General features: G+C 32.3%; 2 protein-coding genes and 1 long non-coding RNA gene across 3 annotated transcripts; 2 read left to right on the forward strand and 1 right to left on the reverse strand.

The window, feature by feature from the left end:
• Window positions 1–1,034: 1,034 nt before the first annotated feature.
• On the reverse strand, window positions 1,035–10,222 carry LOC128293353 (uncharacterized). The gene is made up of 4 exons (XR_008283539.1): window positions 10,196–10,222; window positions 9,176–9,247; window positions 2,625–2,682; window positions 1,035–1,313 (listed from the first exon to the last, which is right to left on the reverse strand). It is a non-coding gene; the product is annotated as an uncharacterized LOC128293353 (long non-coding RNA).
• A 3,690-nt stretch (window positions 10,223–13,912) lies between these two features.
• Window positions 13,913–15,489, forward strand: LOC108484279 (expansin-A11-like). Its single transcript, XM_017788010.2, has 3 exons — window positions 13,913–14,404; window positions 14,493–14,814; window positions 14,896–15,489. Exons 1-3 carry the CDS (start codon window positions 14,164–14,166, stop codon window positions 15,200–15,202), a joined length of 870 nt encoding a protein of 289 aa, XP_017643499.1. The 5' UTR covers window positions 13,913–14,163; the 3' UTR covers window positions 15,203–15,489.
• Window positions 15,490–16,552: 1,063 nt separating this feature from the next.
• On the forward strand, window positions 16,553–18,195 carry LOC108485700 (peroxidase 64-like). The gene is made up of 4 exons (XM_017789553.2): window positions 16,553–16,822; window positions 16,925–17,113; window positions 17,280–17,442; window positions 17,562–18,195. Exons 1-4 carry the CDS (start codon window positions 16,619–16,621, stop codon window positions 17,954–17,956), a joined length of 951 nt encoding a protein of 316 aa, XP_017645042.1. The 5' UTR covers window positions 16,553–16,618; the 3' UTR covers window positions 17,957–18,195.
• Window positions 18,196–18,865: the final 670 nt, after the last annotated feature.

Here is an 18,865-nt window from a genome sequence, read left to right on the forward strand (position 1 = left end):
TGGTTATATATTTGATATATGGAGACATGAGACTATGATATATGAACATGGAATATATTTTATAAATGTGTTCGTTCATAATTATAGAATTGTGCAACTCAAGTGTACTATTTGTATAAAGATAGTATTTCAAATGATTTAGTGAGTAAAGCTCCAATGTGAGATAGTCTGAAATCAAGACAAATTGTTATGAAAGCGTATTTAAAATACATAGATATGATTGTTATAAGTTATGTGAATAAATGATGTGTAAAAGTATATGCATATGAGAAATTTAATGAAAGTTGAGCCCATACATGTTTCTTGATATTTATATGAATTATATGACTAACAATTTGATAAGAATAGGTATTAGGGCTCATAATCAATTCCAATAATTATGCTTTGCATAATTATGTTGAATATAGAGAAGCGGTAAGTTAATTACCATGTTATAAGAATTTATTAAAAATTACATGTTTATTTTGTTTTACTTTTTCCCCTAATTAATAATGATTCGATAAGCTCCGGTAATGCCTCGTACCCTATTCCGATGACGGATACGGGTAAGGGGTGTTACAATACTAGGTAATTTTTGTAATCCTGAATTTTTGGTGGAACCCAAAAAAGTGGGGGGACTGACAACCCAACCCGATATGTAACACCTCTTACTTGGAAAGAGTCGATTCCTCACTAATTTAAAACTTTATTTTAACATAATTAGACTCCTTTAGATTTATTCAAATTATTTATGGGCTTTAACTAAAGTTTGGTTACAAATGGGGGTTGTTCAGGACTTAAATGATACAAAATAGGGTAAATAGGGTCAATGTTTGGAAAGTGGGTGTTGCGACACTGGGCTAATGACGCAACACTGGGCTTTGGATGCTACAACACCAAAAATAGATTACTCACATGACTTCAATGTCACAACACTGAAGGTTAAGTGTCACGACGCTAAAAACAAATTACTTAAAACATGTTTGAATCACTTAAAACTAAACCTAAACAATCACAAATCATTCCAGATCAATTCCAAAACATTATCAAACATGTTTCCCATCAAAGCATCGTATAAATTCAACTTTAACTAATTCAAATATGCCAATTTCAACCTTGAATATCGCCTAATTCATCCCAATTCCAGAACATACCAATCTAAATTACAATTTTTACAAAGTGGACTAAAAGTACCAAATCTTCCATTGTACATATTCCTATGTACATGCCAAAACTAACGCCCAAAAATTTAGATTCATACTCTTTTCAAAGCGTGATTGTTGATGAGATAAGTTGGAGTTGGTCTTCACTTTAAAGCTTCAAACGATCTTCACCTACGCGTTTGAAAAAAACACGTTAAGCTCACGAGAACTTAGTAAGCATATAAATAATTTAAGTTAGCTTTAAAATTTAATTCTTTTCACAAACACATATATAAACATTTGTATAATACATTCATTAGTTTCAATCATCATGCACAAAATTTGTTTCAATAATAACTATAGTAAAGTCCAAATTCTACAAGTTATAAATTACTTAGCATTGTCATATTAAGTTCACTTACCTTGTATTTCTATTGCCCAATTGTAGACTTAATAGAACACAACAGGATATATGAAAATGTCGATAAGATACACCGAAGTGTCACTATCCTTCACACGGATGTGAGGATGTCACTTTGCACCGAAGTGCCACTAACACTTGCACTATAGTATCGCTTCTACTTGCACCGTAGGGCCACTATCACTTGCGCGCTTAGTCACTTTCCTAATGGCATACCCTTTATATCTTACTAGGTCTCATTTTATCTACATGAGCATTTAACATACAAAATTTCACTACATTCACTTAATAGTTAAAAATAGTTCTAACTTTACTATTTTGACGATTTAATCATTTTCTATATACAATCAACTATCATCATTTCTCACACAACATTTATCTCATCATCATCTAACATCTCAAATACTTCATATAGCTATTTATTTCACCCATTTAAAATTTTCACTCATTACAATTTAGTCCTTATTTAACCAATTCATCAATACACATTTTCAAATAAATTTTCAAGTACTAATGTATCCTATGAGTATTACTAAAATAAATCATCAAATTTTCATTTAGGGTTTAAATTATACAAATTAAAATTCTCAATATACTTATAACAAAATGCTTGAATAATTATTTTCTTCCTTTTTCCTTCACTCATTGGCTATTTCTTTGTCTTTATCACCAATTTGATGTTCACTTCTATTCTTCTTCTCTTAACCTTACTCAAAATCCCTAACTCTTCATTTTTCTCTCTTTAAGTGTAACGTTCCCTAACCCTATACCGTCGCCAGAACAGGGTTACGAGACATTACCAGTCAGTACAGTCCAATTCCGGTCATTAATTAAAATAAATATTCACACTCATCCTAGTTTTAAGATGTCGTCCCTTTAATGGGCCCTCGCGATCCAATATGAACAGTAAATTTAATTCGAAACTAATTTAGAATCACTACGAATTTTTAATAAATTTCAAAATTCATACTATATACCGTTGCCAACCATAATTTACTTATTTCATCAATACTTTTACAACCTAAATGACTCTCATTAAACATCCTAGGTACATGCCATTATCAATACTCAACATACTTTACCTCATTGAATTTGGGATCGGCCTGGGATGCTAATTCAACAGTCTAGCCTTAACTTAACCTGCGCACAAAAACAAACCGTACGCTGAGTATACACTCAGTGGTATTTTTATAATCTAAACACTTAAGCAATTATAAAACTTATTAATTTATATATATCGAACTATTCAAACTCAATGAGTATTCAAACATTCACTTTCTAACCAATGTTTTGGTCTACTTTAAATTTCAAATCATTTATTAATTTCAATAGTAATTAATCAATCAGTAATGTTCATTAACAATCAGAACAATTATTTATTCAGTAACAGTCAATTATTTAGTAAAATCAGATATTTAGTAGCAATTAAGTTATTCAGTAACAGTCAATTATTTGGTAACGGTCAATTTTTCAGAAATAATCAGTTATTTTATACCTTTATTTACCCCTATTAACATGACTCGGACTCAAACGGATACACGAATCCAACCAACACACCAGTATGGCACATAGTGCCTCATCGGCCGAAGCAGAAATAGTAACAAGATAAAGAGTAATACGGATACGAGTACCTCATCGGAACAAATTGAAACAAGATAAAGAATAAAGATATGATAATAAAGATTCAACATACAAAGTCTTTGAATCGATAATGATAAGATAAAGATTCAACACACAAAGTGCGAATCGATGTGATAAAGATAAAGAATAAATGAGTCGGCACATAAGTGCTCGATCGATGTTTCAAGCAAAACACGTACTCTTACGAATGACCAAATTTTTCATTGGTGTCGAAAACGGTGATTCGAGATCACTAAATCCGACGAGTAAGTTTAGAAATTTTAAAAATAATAATTATAGGCCAAGCGAACTTAAAAGAATTATTTTTAATTAGTGAATTTTACGATTTTAAAAGAATTAATCAGGTAAATTGGGTTAAAAATGAGGTATCAAGACCCCAGATTCATAAATCGAGCCATAAATATTTTTATAAATATTTATGGAGTGTTATTAAGTTAGTATTAAAGTTTCGTTAGAAAATTTTAACGTTTGGTTAGTCAATTAATTAAAAAGGACTAAATTAAAAATAGTGCAAAATTTATTAAATTGTGATTAAATAGTTTAAGTGATTAAAAAGGAGGGATTTAAAAGCAATTGGACCCAAATTGTATGTGCTGGACGGTTGGGCAAGAAAATCAACAAAAAAGACAAGGAGAAACAAGGGCAAAATGAGAAATTTTACAAATTAAACATATAAAACAAGACAAAATTGAAAAATCTAGAGATATCATCATTTTTCTTCAGTAAAAACGCCATGGGAGGTCTAAAAGCTGCTGGTTTTTCATACTTTGACATATGTGAGTTCAATTCTTACCCTTTTCTTTGAGATTTTTATGTTTTTGTGACTTTTACAATTAGGTCCAAGTGTTTAATTCATTAGTTTTTGATTTTATGGACAAAATTAAAAGCTATCATTGATAAGTGTTGGCTGTTTATGATGAAATAAAATGAATTTTAAGCTTTTATTTTGTTGTTTGATATTTTATCAAGTAAATTCAATAGAAATTGATTTTAGGACCTAATTGTGAAAAAGTTGTGAATTAGGGTTTAGTGTAACGCCCCAATTTTCGGGAATTCTGTGAATGTTGGCATAGGTTTAATTATGTTAGTGGGCCTCTAGAAAGCCCAAACTTAAGATAGAACCCGACAATTTTAGTTAATTTTTGTTCCATAAGAAAAAGGGGGTGAAATTATGAAATAGGACCTATGTGAAAATGTTTGAAAATGCTATAGGCTAAATTGAAGTGGCCAAATAAATAGGAGTGCAAAATAGGAGGATTTGCATGACAAACCTCCCATTTTACATGAAGTGGCCAGCCATCATGTTGTTGTAGACAAAATGTACACTTGATATCCATAATTTATGGTACAAATTGATACAAATTGATAATAGGTTAGGTAAATGTTCCATGATAATGGGTTAGGTAAATGTTTCATGATAATAGGTTAGGTAAATGTTCCATTATAATGGGTTAGGTAAATGTTTCATGATAAGAATATCATGTCTTTTGTATTAAAGAATTAAATGGATGAAATATGAAGTTTTATTAAAAGAAAAAGGGGTGAAAAGAACAAAGTTTTGTCCATCTTTGTTCATCATAGCTGAAAGTTAGAGAAGAGAAAGGAGAGGAGAAAGCTCTTGAGTATTCGGTCATTAGGAGGAGGAAAATTGAAGGTAAGTTCTTGGTACCTTGCTTCTATTTTGAGGTTCATGAGTTCTTCTTGATTCTACCTTAACTCTTGAAGTGTATTTTGATTTTTAGTTGTGTTGTGAGCATTTGGTCATGAATTAAAATGAAGGAAATGGTTGTTGTTTCATGTTCTTTTGATGAAAAATGGAAGATATGTGAAGTTGAGCCAAACAAATGAGCATGCATGTGCCTTAGATGCTAAAGGGAAAAATCGGCTAACATGTTGTGCTTTGAAATGATGAAATGGAGATTATGCTTAAGTAAAAATCATAGATATGTGATGATTGATTGGTGATATACATGTTTAAATAACATGCATGCAAGATAGGTGTATGAAAGAGTGATTTGGTAATAAATCTGCTTGGGATAGCAGCAGTAACGTGACTTTGGAAAATCACCATAAATTATGGGAGATGACTTAGAAGCTGAATAAATTATGTAATTAAAGCTTATTGAGTCTAGTTTCTAATGAAATAAACAAGAACATATTTTGAATTCTGTACAATGAGAAATTTGATTCGTAATGAAGAGTGGTCAGATTAGTCAAACAGTGAAACATGGGAAACTTTGAGAAAAATCTGGTATTGATTGGCTAAACCAAAATTTCTGAAAATTTTATGGATAGAAGATATATGAGTCTATTTTCAAGGAAAATTAACGGAACTTGATTTGGAGTTTCGTAGCTCCATTTATAAATGATTTAGTGACTGTTGCTCAGGAAGACAGCTTGCAGTGAAATTATGATTATGTGGTAAACATTGACAAAAATTTGTTAATGAGTTGCTTATTGTTTTCTTATAAGTTTACAATGATCTGTAGGTGTGGTTGGCCGAATATTGTAAAGGGTTAATATGTAGTTTGTATTTGAATAGTTAGATTAACGTGTTAGTAATCCAATTGTAGGCGGTTCGTGTGTGGATCTCACAAGATATCGTCGCAAATGTGTGTAACTAACACCCTCTTTCTTAGTCTAGATCGGCAAAAGTCGAAAAGTCGAAATGCCAAAACCGGTATTTTGTAGATTTGCGAGTGTCGAATGCTCGTGAGGTAAATCGATTAATGTTTTTGGTAAGCTGCAAAATTTGGACTGCAAAGTGCATGATTTACGTGCCTCGATATTTTTGGGCTTAATGGGCCAAAATTGGAATGATGGGCCAATCTGCCCAATTCGGTAAGAACCCTCGGTACATGATTCGTTAGTACGTGAAAAGTAGGAATATGCATGAAAACCCTAAAAGCAGCTAAATTACTATAATACCCTATGTATGGAAAATTATTTGTTATACCCTTAGGTGCAAAATTACCAAATACCCCTAGGTTAAATTGACCTAAATGCATGTTTGATCGTTGTTATTTACTGCATGCCATGTTGTTATTATCTGATGCATGGGATTGGGATATTGACGGAGGAAGTACTGAAAGTGGCTTGTCCACGTCTTGGAGGCTTTGCCTCAATTTATCGTTAATCGAGCAAAGAAGGTCGCAGAATCGTGGAGTGTTAATTTGGGTGGGTTGAGCTATTCCCCACATGGAGTGTATGGCTAGTACGGGTGGAGTGTAGTGGTTGGTGGGTTGAGTAGTCTCCCAAATGGGCTTGCATATGTTTCTTGATGTTGCATGTATTTTGAAATGGGCCTATGGGCCATCATCATTATCTGAATAAGGGCTAAGGCCCGTTTATTGTAATCAAAAAGGGCTCGCCCAGACCACTGTTACCCAAATGGGCTTGCATATGTTTACCGATGTTGCATGTATTTTGAAATGGGCCTATGGGCCATATCATTATCTGAATAAGGGCTAAGGCCCGTTTATTGTAATCTGAAAGGGCTCGCCCAAGACCACTATTACTGAATGGGCTTAGGCCCAATAGGCTTGAGTGACTTGGGCTTTGAATGGGTTTTCCTTACACATGAGTTTCCCAAACTCACCCCTTTTATTTTCATCCACGCAGAAATCCCCAACCATAGTGGGCTTGGAGTCGTGAGGGAATTTGAGTGGCCACCCGCTCGAAAGTTTGATTTTCTTCCGTGAACTGGACATCCTTTTAATTACGTTTGAGGTTTTGGGCTTTTAAATGTAATAAGGCCGCTTATTTATTTTTATGGTTTTATATGTTTTATTAAAATAGATAATATTTATTTTAACTGTTGAAATTGGATAGCTTTAGGCACGTTTTCAAAAACAACAGTTGATTTCAAAATAACACGACAACAAGCAAAGCTTCCGCAATGAAAGTATTTTCCAAAATTAATCACTTTTCCTAAAAATGACTTAATCAAATCGGTTTCCTAGAAATATCCATGACGTTAAGGTGTGGCAATGGCGGTATGCATGTCTAGGATTGGATCCGAAGGGAGCTTGGTACTTAAGCAGTCCGATGGACTCACCACCTCTTTTCCGATTTCCTACCTGGTGCACAGCTTCCTTTCACTTTAACCCTTAATGAATTAATCTTTTGAACATCAAGTACGATTTTCTGGACTTAGAATGGAAATTTTTTTTTACGTTTTGATGTGGCATGCCGGATCCGGCCATAACTTCTGGGCCGGGTTTGGGGTGCTACAGTAAATGTTACAATTCTGATTTTCAAAGGTTGTGTAATAGTTTAGAATGATGGAATAAAATGTTAATTGAGAAAAATTAGCTTAATATATGGGCTAATTGAGCAAGGACTGAATTGTATAACCTGTGAAATTTAGAGGAAAAATGGTAATAAACATCTTGAACTAAAATAGCTTTGGACAGCAGCAGTAGGTTAACTTTGAAAAATCACCATAAATTGTAAAAATTTAATTAGAGGATGAATAATATATGAAATTAAATATTATTGAGTCTAGTTTCTCATAGAAGAATGAATTGTAAATTATGAGATATAATGAATTTTGTGAGACAAGGTCAGGATGAATTCGGGTTCCCCTGTTTTGACTTTGGAAAATCACCAAAAATTGGAGAAAATTAATTAGAGGCTAAAATTTATATGCTTAGAATCCTTAATGAGTCTATTTTCAATAGAAATCAATGATAACATTATCCGAGTTCTGTACTGTGATATAATTAATTTTTAGTGAAGAGAGGTCAAAATTGTCAGATAGTGAAATAGGGGAAACTTAAATGAATAAACTGTACTAATTAGCTAAACCAAAAATTTTGAAAATTTTATGGTGGAATGATATGTGAGTCTGGTTTCAGGGAAAATTTACGGATCTTAATTTGGAGCTCTGTAGGTTGAATTATAAATAATTGAGTGACTATGACTCGTGTGAACAGTTTGATGTGAGCATTAATAAGTAAATTGTGAAATCGTACTTACAAGAATGTTATATACATTAAGGATGTGGAATGGAGAGGAGGAGGAGGAAAATAAATGATATATGTTTATAAGAAAACAGTATGAGAACGATACATATCATGACATGTATATATATGACTAGTTTCAATATGATGCTTGTTGGTTATGAAGTTGGATTGAAATGTCTAAGGCAAGTATTTTATTCTGCGCATCTGAAATGTGGTATTTTATAAAGATATGATCTAGCTTTAAATATGAATGCTTTATGATTAAGCGAAAAATTTTATGAGAAATCAGTTGAGTTCCGACTTGATTTTAATGTTCATGTTGGGCTTCGAGGGCCTAAATAAAGGTTGTTATATATATATGATCTCAGAAAGTGAATAGCAATGTTTTGATTAATCTGTAAATGTTTTGTATGTACTGGTAACTTGTAACACTCTGTAACCCTGTTTCGACGACGGAAACGGGTTAGGATGTTACATCTTCCATATCTTATGGCATGCCAACTATATCCGACTAGCTCGACTAGTTAATAGGGTATTTAATTCACTTTTCAGTATAATTTCTATCTTAGTTCAGTATCAATTATAATTCACTTTCTTAATTCAATAATTCTTTCCTTAATATACCATTCCAATAATTACATATATTCACACATTTTCACAATCTCATACATTTTCATTCAATTCAATATATATATATCTCAATTATTCACATTAATTCATAATTTAATACAATTCAATTCACTTTTCATTTTCATATAATTAAATTTCACAATAAACACATGTTCATAATTATTTCACCACATTTTCAAATCAAATCATTTCAATAAAAACACAATACCAATAATTCATACTTTAATTATTTACCATAACATTCAATTAAAATACAACAATTATTAATTAAATTCACCCTTCAATTTCAATCAATATTCATTTTATTTCAAATAATTTAATCAATGCACCTACCATACATAATAAATAATAAATTCAATAATTAAATATTAAGTTCGGGTTATAGAAATACAAACTGTAATTTTTGAGCTAACTCCCGTTGACTTTGTCTTGTCCTTTCTTAGCCGAGATTTCCGGTACCACATTGACTACGAAATTAATACAATTCATAATCATTAATACATTACTAATTTATATCTTGAGTTACAGAATTCTAAATTAAGATCCGCTAATTTTTTCTGAAACTAGACTCACAAATCTTCTTACCATAAAATTTTTAGAATTTTTGGTTTAGCCATTAAGTACAGTTTATTCTTTAAATTCACCCCTATTCTGCTATCTGACAGTTTCGTCCCTTTTTCACTAAAAATTAATTATCTCACAGTACATAACTCGGATAATATTCTCGTTGATTTCTCCTGAAAATAGACTCATTAGGGATTCTAAACATATAACTTTAAGCCTATAATTATTTTTCTCCAATTTTTGGTGATTTTCCAAAGTCAGAACAGGAGAACCCGAATTCATTCTGACCTTGTCTCACAAAATTCATTTATCTCATAATTTACAATTCAATTGCTTATACCGTTTCTTCTATAAGAAACTAAACTCAATAAGATTTAATTCCATATTTTATTCATCCTCTAATTAAATTTCTACAATTTTTGGTGATTTTCAAACTTAGACTACTGCTGCTGTCCAAAATAGTCTTAGTGCAAAATGTTGATTTTCTACTTTTAATTTCAATTTAATCCTAACTAAATTCACTTACTTTTCTATCTTAATTCATACTTTATTTCTACTCAAATTTTAACCAAAATTAGACATAATTATCTATTTTTCATCATAAAACCATAATTTCGAAATTCTTTCAATTTAGTCCTTAAAGCATAAAACTTATGAATCACTTTACAATTCAATCATTATTTCATTTCTAACTTGAATTTCTATCAATTTTGCCCTTAATTCATCTTTTATTCAAAAAACAATATTTAGAAATCTAACAACTTTCAAAAATTTCACTTAAATCAAGTAGTATTCATCTCTAAGATTCCATAAACTCAAAATTTACAAGAAAAGGGATTAAATTGGCTTACCAAATTAACTTTGAACCTTGAAACCCTAAATTTTCTTTTTTCTTTTCTTTCTTTCTTTCTCCCTGTTTCTTCTCTGTTTCGTTTCAATTTCATTCTCTTTCTTATGTTTCTTTACTTATAATATAATATAATATAATATAATATAATAACAATTTCTTATATTTTAAGTAATTATTTAGTTGTATTACAAGTGTATGTATTTAATTTATTACACATGTTTTTATAATCACCATACAATTGTTAAAATAATATTATAATATCATTAATATAAATTACAATATAACAAAATAATAATATAGTCTTATTAAATAATACATTCATGAAAAAAATCTAAGATTTCTATCCACATTTCCCGCCTCATTTATGGGACTTGGTATATTTTCCTATTTGGTCCCTTTAACTTTTCTTTAATTTATAATTAAACTTTCACACTTAATTCAATTTAATTATTTCCACTAATTACTCTTAATTAAGCTAAATTTACTTAATTAAAGTCTAATTAACCACTCAATTGACTTCGTAAATATTTTTAATAAATATTTACGAATCCATTTTTCAGAAAAGGAGACTCGAAAATTCATTTTCCCGATAATCGTAAAATTTGGGTCATTATATTAAGTATATATTCTAGCTAGCTCCATATAGAACTTAACTTGTCGTAAAGTTGCTTTTATGATTTCATTAAAAATTTATGAAGGAATTTTGGAGTTTAAAGCTTTGAAAGATTTGAAAATGGCGGAGGGACTAAAATGAAAGAAATGAAGGCTTGAGGAAAATGGGGGTGTGGAGGAGATAACAGAAAAAGATGATGATTGACTTTGGTTTTCTACATCCTTCCAACAAAAAGTCTATCAACTCTTTTTATATGTAATTAATAATATTTAATTAAAATAAAATTTAATCATCGTCATTACAATCGAATGGTTCCTATTCATCATTAATCTCATCCACATTTCTATGTACTTTCATGGCCAAATTACACTCCAAATCCTTGCTCTTCTTCTCATTTATTTAACCTAGCCATTTCTTATTTTTAAGTTTTGCACTATGGCCAAACACTTCTTACACTTTTTCAATTTAGTCCATTCCTTAAATTAATTTCCCTAAATTCAAATTTTAATTTCCTATAATACCCAATTACCTTCTTCAGTAATATTAATATTTCTATTTTTGTTTACTTTGAAATTTTCAAACACATGTCAACCCAAATTGACACTGTTCAATTTTTAGGAATTGTCAGGGATGTCACACAATATAATTTTTGGCCCATGAACTTGATAATTAGATCCACTTTACTTGTGCTTTTTTTGGTCCATTTCGGTATCTTAACTTGACAACTAGATTCATTTTGTTTTCTGAACTTGAAAAATATATAAAGTTGATCACATGACACTCTGAGATTGTGCTAATAACCAAACTGATGGTTAAATTGGCCAGACCACCAGTTTCTGGTTCAATTGACTTGATCGGTTCAACCAGATGACCAACAATAATTAACTAATTAAAATTTCATACAAGATTTAAAAAATAAAAAAAAATTATTAAACCATTTTTGCCTATTCAAATTCTAATTTTTGTCTCAATTTCGATTTTTACTATTTTTGAGTAATTTTTTATTCAATCGGTTTAGCTCCTTTGTTCGGATTGATATATAGTCAATTCTTTGTCCAATTGGTTCGACTGACCAATTCAATTTTGTCCAAGTAACACTAACCACATCATCAAATCTTGTCGAAATTCAAGTTTAAGGACCAAAATTGATTTAGTTGCCAAGTTTAAATACCAATATTACCAAAAAAAATGTACAAATATTAAAGTAGAACTAGTTACCAAATTCAAGAGCCAAATATCATATTATCCCTAAAATAAATTATTGTAATTTAAATTTAAACTGAAAAGTAAAAGTTAAAATTTTAACTTTTTATTCTCCATTTTAAAATTAATTTTAAAATTATATATCGCCTATGAAGACTTGTAGTCTTAAAAATAATGTTCTATAGAGTTTAAATTTCTTAGAACCTTATCTTATAAATAGGTTTTAATCTCAACTGTTGATGTAATTTAATCTATTTTGTTAGATGTAGCAGAGCTACACTATAAATAAAGGCCTTCCTTTTTATTTATATTCATTCATTCAGAATTTAAACAATTGGATGCGGGAGAGCTCAACTTTTTTATTGTCTCACTTGTTTTGCTTAGTTGCTTTTATAAACCAATGCCTTGGATAATTTTCTTCAAAATTCTTAGTTTTTGAAGTTTTAGACTAACTTAGGCAAAAATTCATTATCTAAGGTAGTCATGTGGTTTGCTAGGCTAAAGTTTAGCCTTGTAACATGCCCGCATAGTCTGCCTTACCAGGCACCTGATAAGGTGCTCCCACTATGTGAACCCTTCACCTCTTCAAGCACCTAGGCTCTCATTAGAGTTAGGAGTCAAAATTGCAACAGAAGACAATGTCAACTTGTTGAAGGGCTTATTGGCTCCCAACAGATAACACTTTGTATAGACTCTTTCTGACGGAGTCAATCTCCCTCATAGGCCTTAGCTTAATGGTGATGTTTAGTCTTAAGAATTTTAAGATCCCAGATTCGAGTCTTAGTCTGTGTAAATTATGTTTGAGTTCTCAGTTTATATTTATTTTAATTTATGTTTCACTATAGATGGACTTTGTATAGATTCATGCTCTATAATGATTAATTGTGATTATAGTTGTGATTGTACTTGGTTTATGTTGCACTGTATATAGACTTTGCATATGTTTTGATTATCAATCTAATCATGCTTTATAATGATTAATTCTATTTATATATATTCAAATGCACCATTATAATTGTAATTGTGAGTACACGTGTAACTTCTTAAAAAATATAAATTATATTAATTGAATAATACATTATACTTAACACATGATTATATTAAAATATAATACAATTTATAATTTAATTTAATAATAATTAAACTACTTTTATAACTAGTTAAATTTTATTAACTTAATTAAAATTATTGAAAATAAAGATGGAAGATAAAAAAATATAAAATAATAATTGACTAATAAAAATTAAAGTTGTTATTTTATTTAGAATTAATTTAATAAATAAACCTTAGGGATAATTGCGTACTACTGAAAACCAGGGATAATAGATTTTATTTTTCATTAAACCTTATAGGCCACGGAATTATTTTTAATATTTCAATTTGAGTGATGAATTTAAAGGAAAAAAAAAACAAAAACTTGGAAGCTAATTGCTACAACAGTAATAATATTCAATTAATAAGTAAAATTAATTATTTACAATAAAAAGATTATGTGATATATTAGTAAATAGTTATTAGGATTGGGATATTAATATATTTAGGTTGTAGCCATTCAATTTGCTGTTGGTGAAAGTATATGACTGGACTTACAATTGAAGCTTTTGCTTGGACTAGTAAGGGTTTCATTTTAACATCTCAAATTCCAATTGATTTTTTTACAAAGTCACATCAATCATATTTGTATGGATAAATTTGTTGAACCTACAAGAGGTAATGTAAAAAGGAATCATGTGCCATAAAATGGTGCTATGGGTCAAACAAACGAGCATGTGAACTTGTATGTATGCTCTGATCTGATTGAAATATTCTATTGCAAAAATAAAAGCAGCAAGTGGAGGTGTCGTTTTTATCCTCAAATGGAAACAAATGTTGAATAAAAGAAATCCCATAAAACAACAATTGGGACTTATGGTTTTCGATCCATTCACGGCTCTTCTGTAGGGAGATAGCATGTGGGTGAGAGAGAGAACGTGGGAATAATTGAATGAGACTCAGAAATCTGGAGCCTCTGCAGGGATAATTCATTTTTTTAAAAAGAAAAAAATTGCTTAAAATGAATCGGTTGTTCATTTCTTCTCTACTTGCAGGGATCACATGTGAGGCTGTTGCATGGGAGACCCTTATTTAAACACCCCCCATTCTTCTTCTTGGAAATGCCAGTAAATGTAAATACATTCATTCCCATTAGTACTTCCTTACCAATCTTGTTCTTCTTCTTTCTTCTCCAACATTTATTGCCTTTGAACTTCCAAGAAATGGCAAAAATCGTTGTTGCATTAGCCATCTTACTTGGATTCTGCTCTCTTGCTAGCACCGTGCATGCCTTCACGGCTTCTGGCTGGACTAAAGCTCATGCCACATTTTATGGAGGCGGCGATGCTTCGGGAACTATGGGTTAGTGACCTTTTTATTTATTGATTACTAATGCATTTCTTTTTCAATTTTCATCACATTTAATATGGATTGGATTTATTGACAAAAGGGGGAGCTTGTGGGTATGGGAACTTGTATTCGACTGGCTATGGAACAAGGACTGCTGCTTTAAGTACTGCCTTGTTCAATAATGGAGCTTCATGCGGACAATGCTATAAGATCATGTGTGACTATCAGACAGATCCCAGATGGTGCATAAAAGGAACATCCGTGACCATTACAGCAACAAACTTTTGTCCTCCTAACTTTGCTCTCCCAAACAATGCCGGAGGCTGGTGCAATCCACCCCTCCAGCACTTCGACATGGCTCAGCCTGCCTGGGAAAAGATTGGTATCTACAGAGGCGGAATTGTGCCCGTTTTGTTCCAAAGGTAGCGTTCTCCATAACATTTCCTTGCCCTCATTATTTTTCATTACTCTTTATTAAACGTCTTGGCCTTCTTACAATACAGGGTTCCTTGCAAGAAGCATGGTGGAGTGAGGTTCACGATCAATGGAAGAGACTATTTCGAGCTTGTTATGATTAGCAATGTTGGTGGCGCAGGATCTATCCAGTCTGTGTCCATCAAGGGCTCCAAAACTGGGTGGATGGCAATGTCAAGGAACTGGGGAGCTAACTGGCAATCCAATGCCTATTTCAATGGCCAATCATTGTCGTTCAGGGTCACCACTACTGATGGTGTGACTCGTCTATTTCCTGACATCGTGCCTGCAAATTGGGGTTTTGGCCAGACTTTCTCTAGCAAACTACAATTCTAAGATTAGTGTTTAAAGTTCAGGGTTTGGGGTTTAGTTTCCGGCAGAGGTGTGCTTACTATTTTACAAAAGCTGCCCGCCATATCGTATGAGATGAAGTGAATGAATCCTTGAACTCTTACATTACCTTTTTATGCTTTTCATATACGAAATTGGAACCAAGTTTAAAACTATTTTAAGTGATCGTAATTAACTGTCAGTAAGAAGCCCAAGCAAAACATTGCAGCTTCACCATTTTGTAAATTTTGATTTCACATATTAATGTGTTTATGATTCATTCTACTTTTACATTTTCCATTTCGAATGTAACAAATCAACCAACAAAGCTTGGTTCATTTTACTCACCGCCTTTGCCAGGTTCCGCCGAAATATACTCTTTTTAATGGAATAAAAAACAAAGACCAGAGTTTCCCTGAACTTGAACAGACAGAGACAGGTTCAGGCGATATTAACCTGCCATGAATTTGACAAATAAGTTACTTGATGCATCGAATCTCTGTTAAAGGGCTTTCATATGGCAATTCATCAGTCCTAACTACAAAATATATTCTGCAAAAGGACATGAGGCATGGTGGGTGGGTAATTGCTGGCATTTAACCAGAGTTGATATAGGACGAAGACAGCGGATCTTGGACCAAATTATGGGGGGCTTAATTAAAAATTTTCAAGGGAAAGAATGAGATTTTCCCAAAATTTTGGCCACCATTTAGCTCCGCCTCTGAAGACAGCCCCCAAATACGGATGGCACCATCAATATTTTAACTCCCTTCTCATTAATATAATATATATCAAGGAAAGGGACCATTGAATAAAATTATACATAAATTGTAGGTGGCTTTGAGGAGGTTGAAACTGGCTGGATTGTTCTTTTAATTGCTAGAATGTTGAAAATGACTCACAAACGGTTTCCTGAACCTAAGCTTTGCGTTAAAACAACGACTTCATTTATTTGTTCAAAATCTTCCAACCGCTTTACCCTTTGTAAGCTGTGTAGGGGGGTAACGGAAATGCCTTGCTTAAGTCCTAATCAGGCAATCACCAAGCTCCTTTTTTCTTTCAAAATCAGTCCTGTTAATATGCTTTTGTTTCTGATTACGTTAGATTCTGCTCTGCCGGTTTTAACGTTTTCATGAAAGGTAATGATTACATTGCATTAGGTCAACATGCAAAACTCCACCACAATTTTAAGGTTTATATTATTTTTTAATGAAGGCCAATTTGATAGGCTTGTCGCTTTACGACATGCTTCAATACTACTCCACTAAAAAAGAGTTCTTGATCACCAAATATGCTAACAACCACTACTGATTAGTAACAACTCCAATTTATACTCTTCTTTGCGTTGTTATAAATAACACACTCCAAATCCCTCTCTTTCATACTTGCATTAGTAGTTGTGAAATCCATTTGTCTCAAACCATGGAAGCCATCGTTGCACTTGCTTTCGCCTTTCTCGTGTTTCCATTTTCATCTCCCGCCCAGGCACTGAGCTCAAACTGCTATGATCACACGTGCCCTCAGCTCGAGTCTATCGTTAGCAGTGCAGTCCAGAAAGCGATGTCGAATGACAAAACCGTTCCCACCGCGCTACTCCGGATGCACTTTCATGATTGCTTTATCAGAGTATAAAATTTAATATATTACCAGAATTTTGCTAGAAAAGAAGTAACAAAATTGTTCGGACATATCATGTACTAGCTAATTTATGTCTTGTTTTGATTTAAGGGCTGCGATGCTTCTGTGTTGCTGAACTCGAAAGGGAAGAACAAGGCAGAGAAAGATGGACCACCTAACATTTCATTGCATGCATTTTATGTGATTGACAATGCGAAAAAAGCGTTGGAATCTAAATGTCCGGGCATCGTGTCTTGTGCTGATATCTTGGCCCTGGCGGCCAGAGACGCGGTTGCTATGGTTAGTAACATAGCATTAACAAAACATAACATACATTGCTTATTATTTCTTACTAAGTTATATAGCAGCTGAGCTGCCCACATGTTCCCCCACTAAATCCACGTAACCAACTGCTTTGTTTTCACTTGTTTGGTGTCACCTATCTATCTATCTATATATATATTAGTCTGGCGGTCCCAGTTGGGAGGTGCCCAAAGGAAGGAAGGATGGAAGAATATCTTTGGCAAGCGAGACCAGGCAGTTACCAGCTCCCACTTTTAATATATCACAGCTAAAACAGAACTTTGCTCAGAGAGGTCTCTCCATTAAAGATCTAGTTGCTCTCTCAGGTATTTGTATCCCCATGGCTTAATAAGCAGAGAAAATATTGCTTCAATTTTCATCATTCAAATTCATTTTTTTGCGGTGGATTCCCATGTGTAACAAGTAAAAAACATTGTGTATCCAGGTGGACACACTCTGGGGTTTTCCCACTGCTCTTCCTTCCAGAACAGGATCCACAATTTCAACGCCACCCTCGACGTGGATCCGACCATGAATCCATCATTTGCCTCCAAGTTAAGGAGCGTGTGTCCGGCACACAACAAGGTGAAAAACGCAGGTTCCCCCCTGGATTCATCCAACTTAATATTTGACAACGCATACTACAAGCTGCTTCTTCAAGGGAACAGTATCTTCTCTTCGGATCAAGCTTTGCTCACCACCCCAAAAACCAAGGCACTCGTCTCTAAATTTGCAAACTCACAAAAGGCATTTGAGAAGGCTTTCGTGGAGTCCATGATCAAAATGAGTAGCCTCGCCGGCGGGCAAGAGATCAGGCTAGACTGCAGAGTAGTCAGGTGAATTTTGAAGCCAATTTGGAGTTTAAACCCAGGCATGAAGGAATTTATAAGAGTGTGATCAATCAAGCCAATAAATTTGAAAAACATGTCTAGTGTTTGTTTTGTGGTTCGCATACCGTCGAAGAGAACCGGTAGGAACACGTAATTTGCATTTCAAATTTATGTATTTTGTTATTTAATGATTAATTTTCTTCTTTATTTAAAAAATAACAGCAAAGTTTTGAAATTGAATTGAGATAACATTTGCAAACTCTTATTATTATAAATTAATAATCCATAAATAGAGTTAAATATGCTTTTAAATGGTTAATACATTAAGACTTTGATTCTCTTTGTCAAATGTCTATAACAAATAATGCTCAAATGTAGTTTTAGGTTTGATCTTCACTAATGTGAATCTATTATATTTTATAACTAATCATTTATTTATTTAAAGAATACTCATAAAAAAGAATTAATCACTGAATTAAAAATATATATATATTTTTATTAAACTCTTATTAACAAGAGACTTTAAATAATTACCTTAAGAAATAATTTATTTTAAAATCTGAAATTTGGTTATTGAGAGGCTAAATGTGAACAACTAAAAAGATTTTATTATTTAATATTTAGAAGCCTATTGAAATATGCTCTAAAATACTCATAAACATCTAAATCTTAACTAATCAAATTAGATACACGAGTTCACAATCTCGACAATAAAAAAGAATTATTGGCTCAGTCAAAACAGAAGCAGTTGTTAAATTAGACCATACACATTTTCCTTTCGATTAGCCGATAGCATTATTGGGCCGAGTAGTCTAGGCTGTCTAATCTACGAAGTAATTTTGATTTTGGAATGATTTTGGGCCCCAACAAGAATTCCAGTCTTCCGGAACACTACAAAGAGAGATCACTTACGGAACAT

Source organism: Gossypium arboreum, chromosome 5, assembly GCF_025698485.1.
Source record: "Gossypium arboreum isolate Shixiya-1 chromosome 5, ASM2569848v2, whole genome shotgun sequence".
Lineage (NCBI taxonomy): Eukaryota > Viridiplantae > Streptophyta > Magnoliopsida > Malvales > Malvaceae > Gossypium > Gossypium arboreum.

Excerpts from the sequence above, each read along its gene's own strand:
- LOC108484279 (XM_017788010.2), top strand. The coding sequence starts at position 14,164 with ATGCCAGTAAATGTAAATACATTCATTCCCATTAGTACTTCCTTACCA. Across the intron at positions 14,405-14,492 it reads CGATGCTTCGGGAACTATGG|GGGGAGCTTGTGGGTATGGG; the intron begins GTTAGTGACCTT and ends TATTGACAAAAG. Across the intron at positions 14,815-14,895 it reads GTGCCCGTTTTGTTCCAAAG|GGTTCCTTGCAAGAAGCATG; the intron begins GTAGCGTTCTCC and ends CTTACAATACAG.
- LOC108485700 (XM_017789553.2), top strand. The coding sequence starts at position 16,619 with ATGGAAGCCATCGTTGCACTTGCTTTCGCCTTTCTCGTGTTTCCATTT. Across the intron at positions 16,823-16,924 it reads TTCATGATTGCTTTATCAGA|GGCTGCGATGCTTCTGTGTT; the intron begins GTATAAAATTTA and ends TTTTGATTTAAG. Across the intron at positions 17,114-17,279 it reads CCAGAGACGCGGTTGCTATG|TCTGGCGGTCCCAGTTGGGA; the intron begins GTTAGTAACATA and ends TATATATATTAG.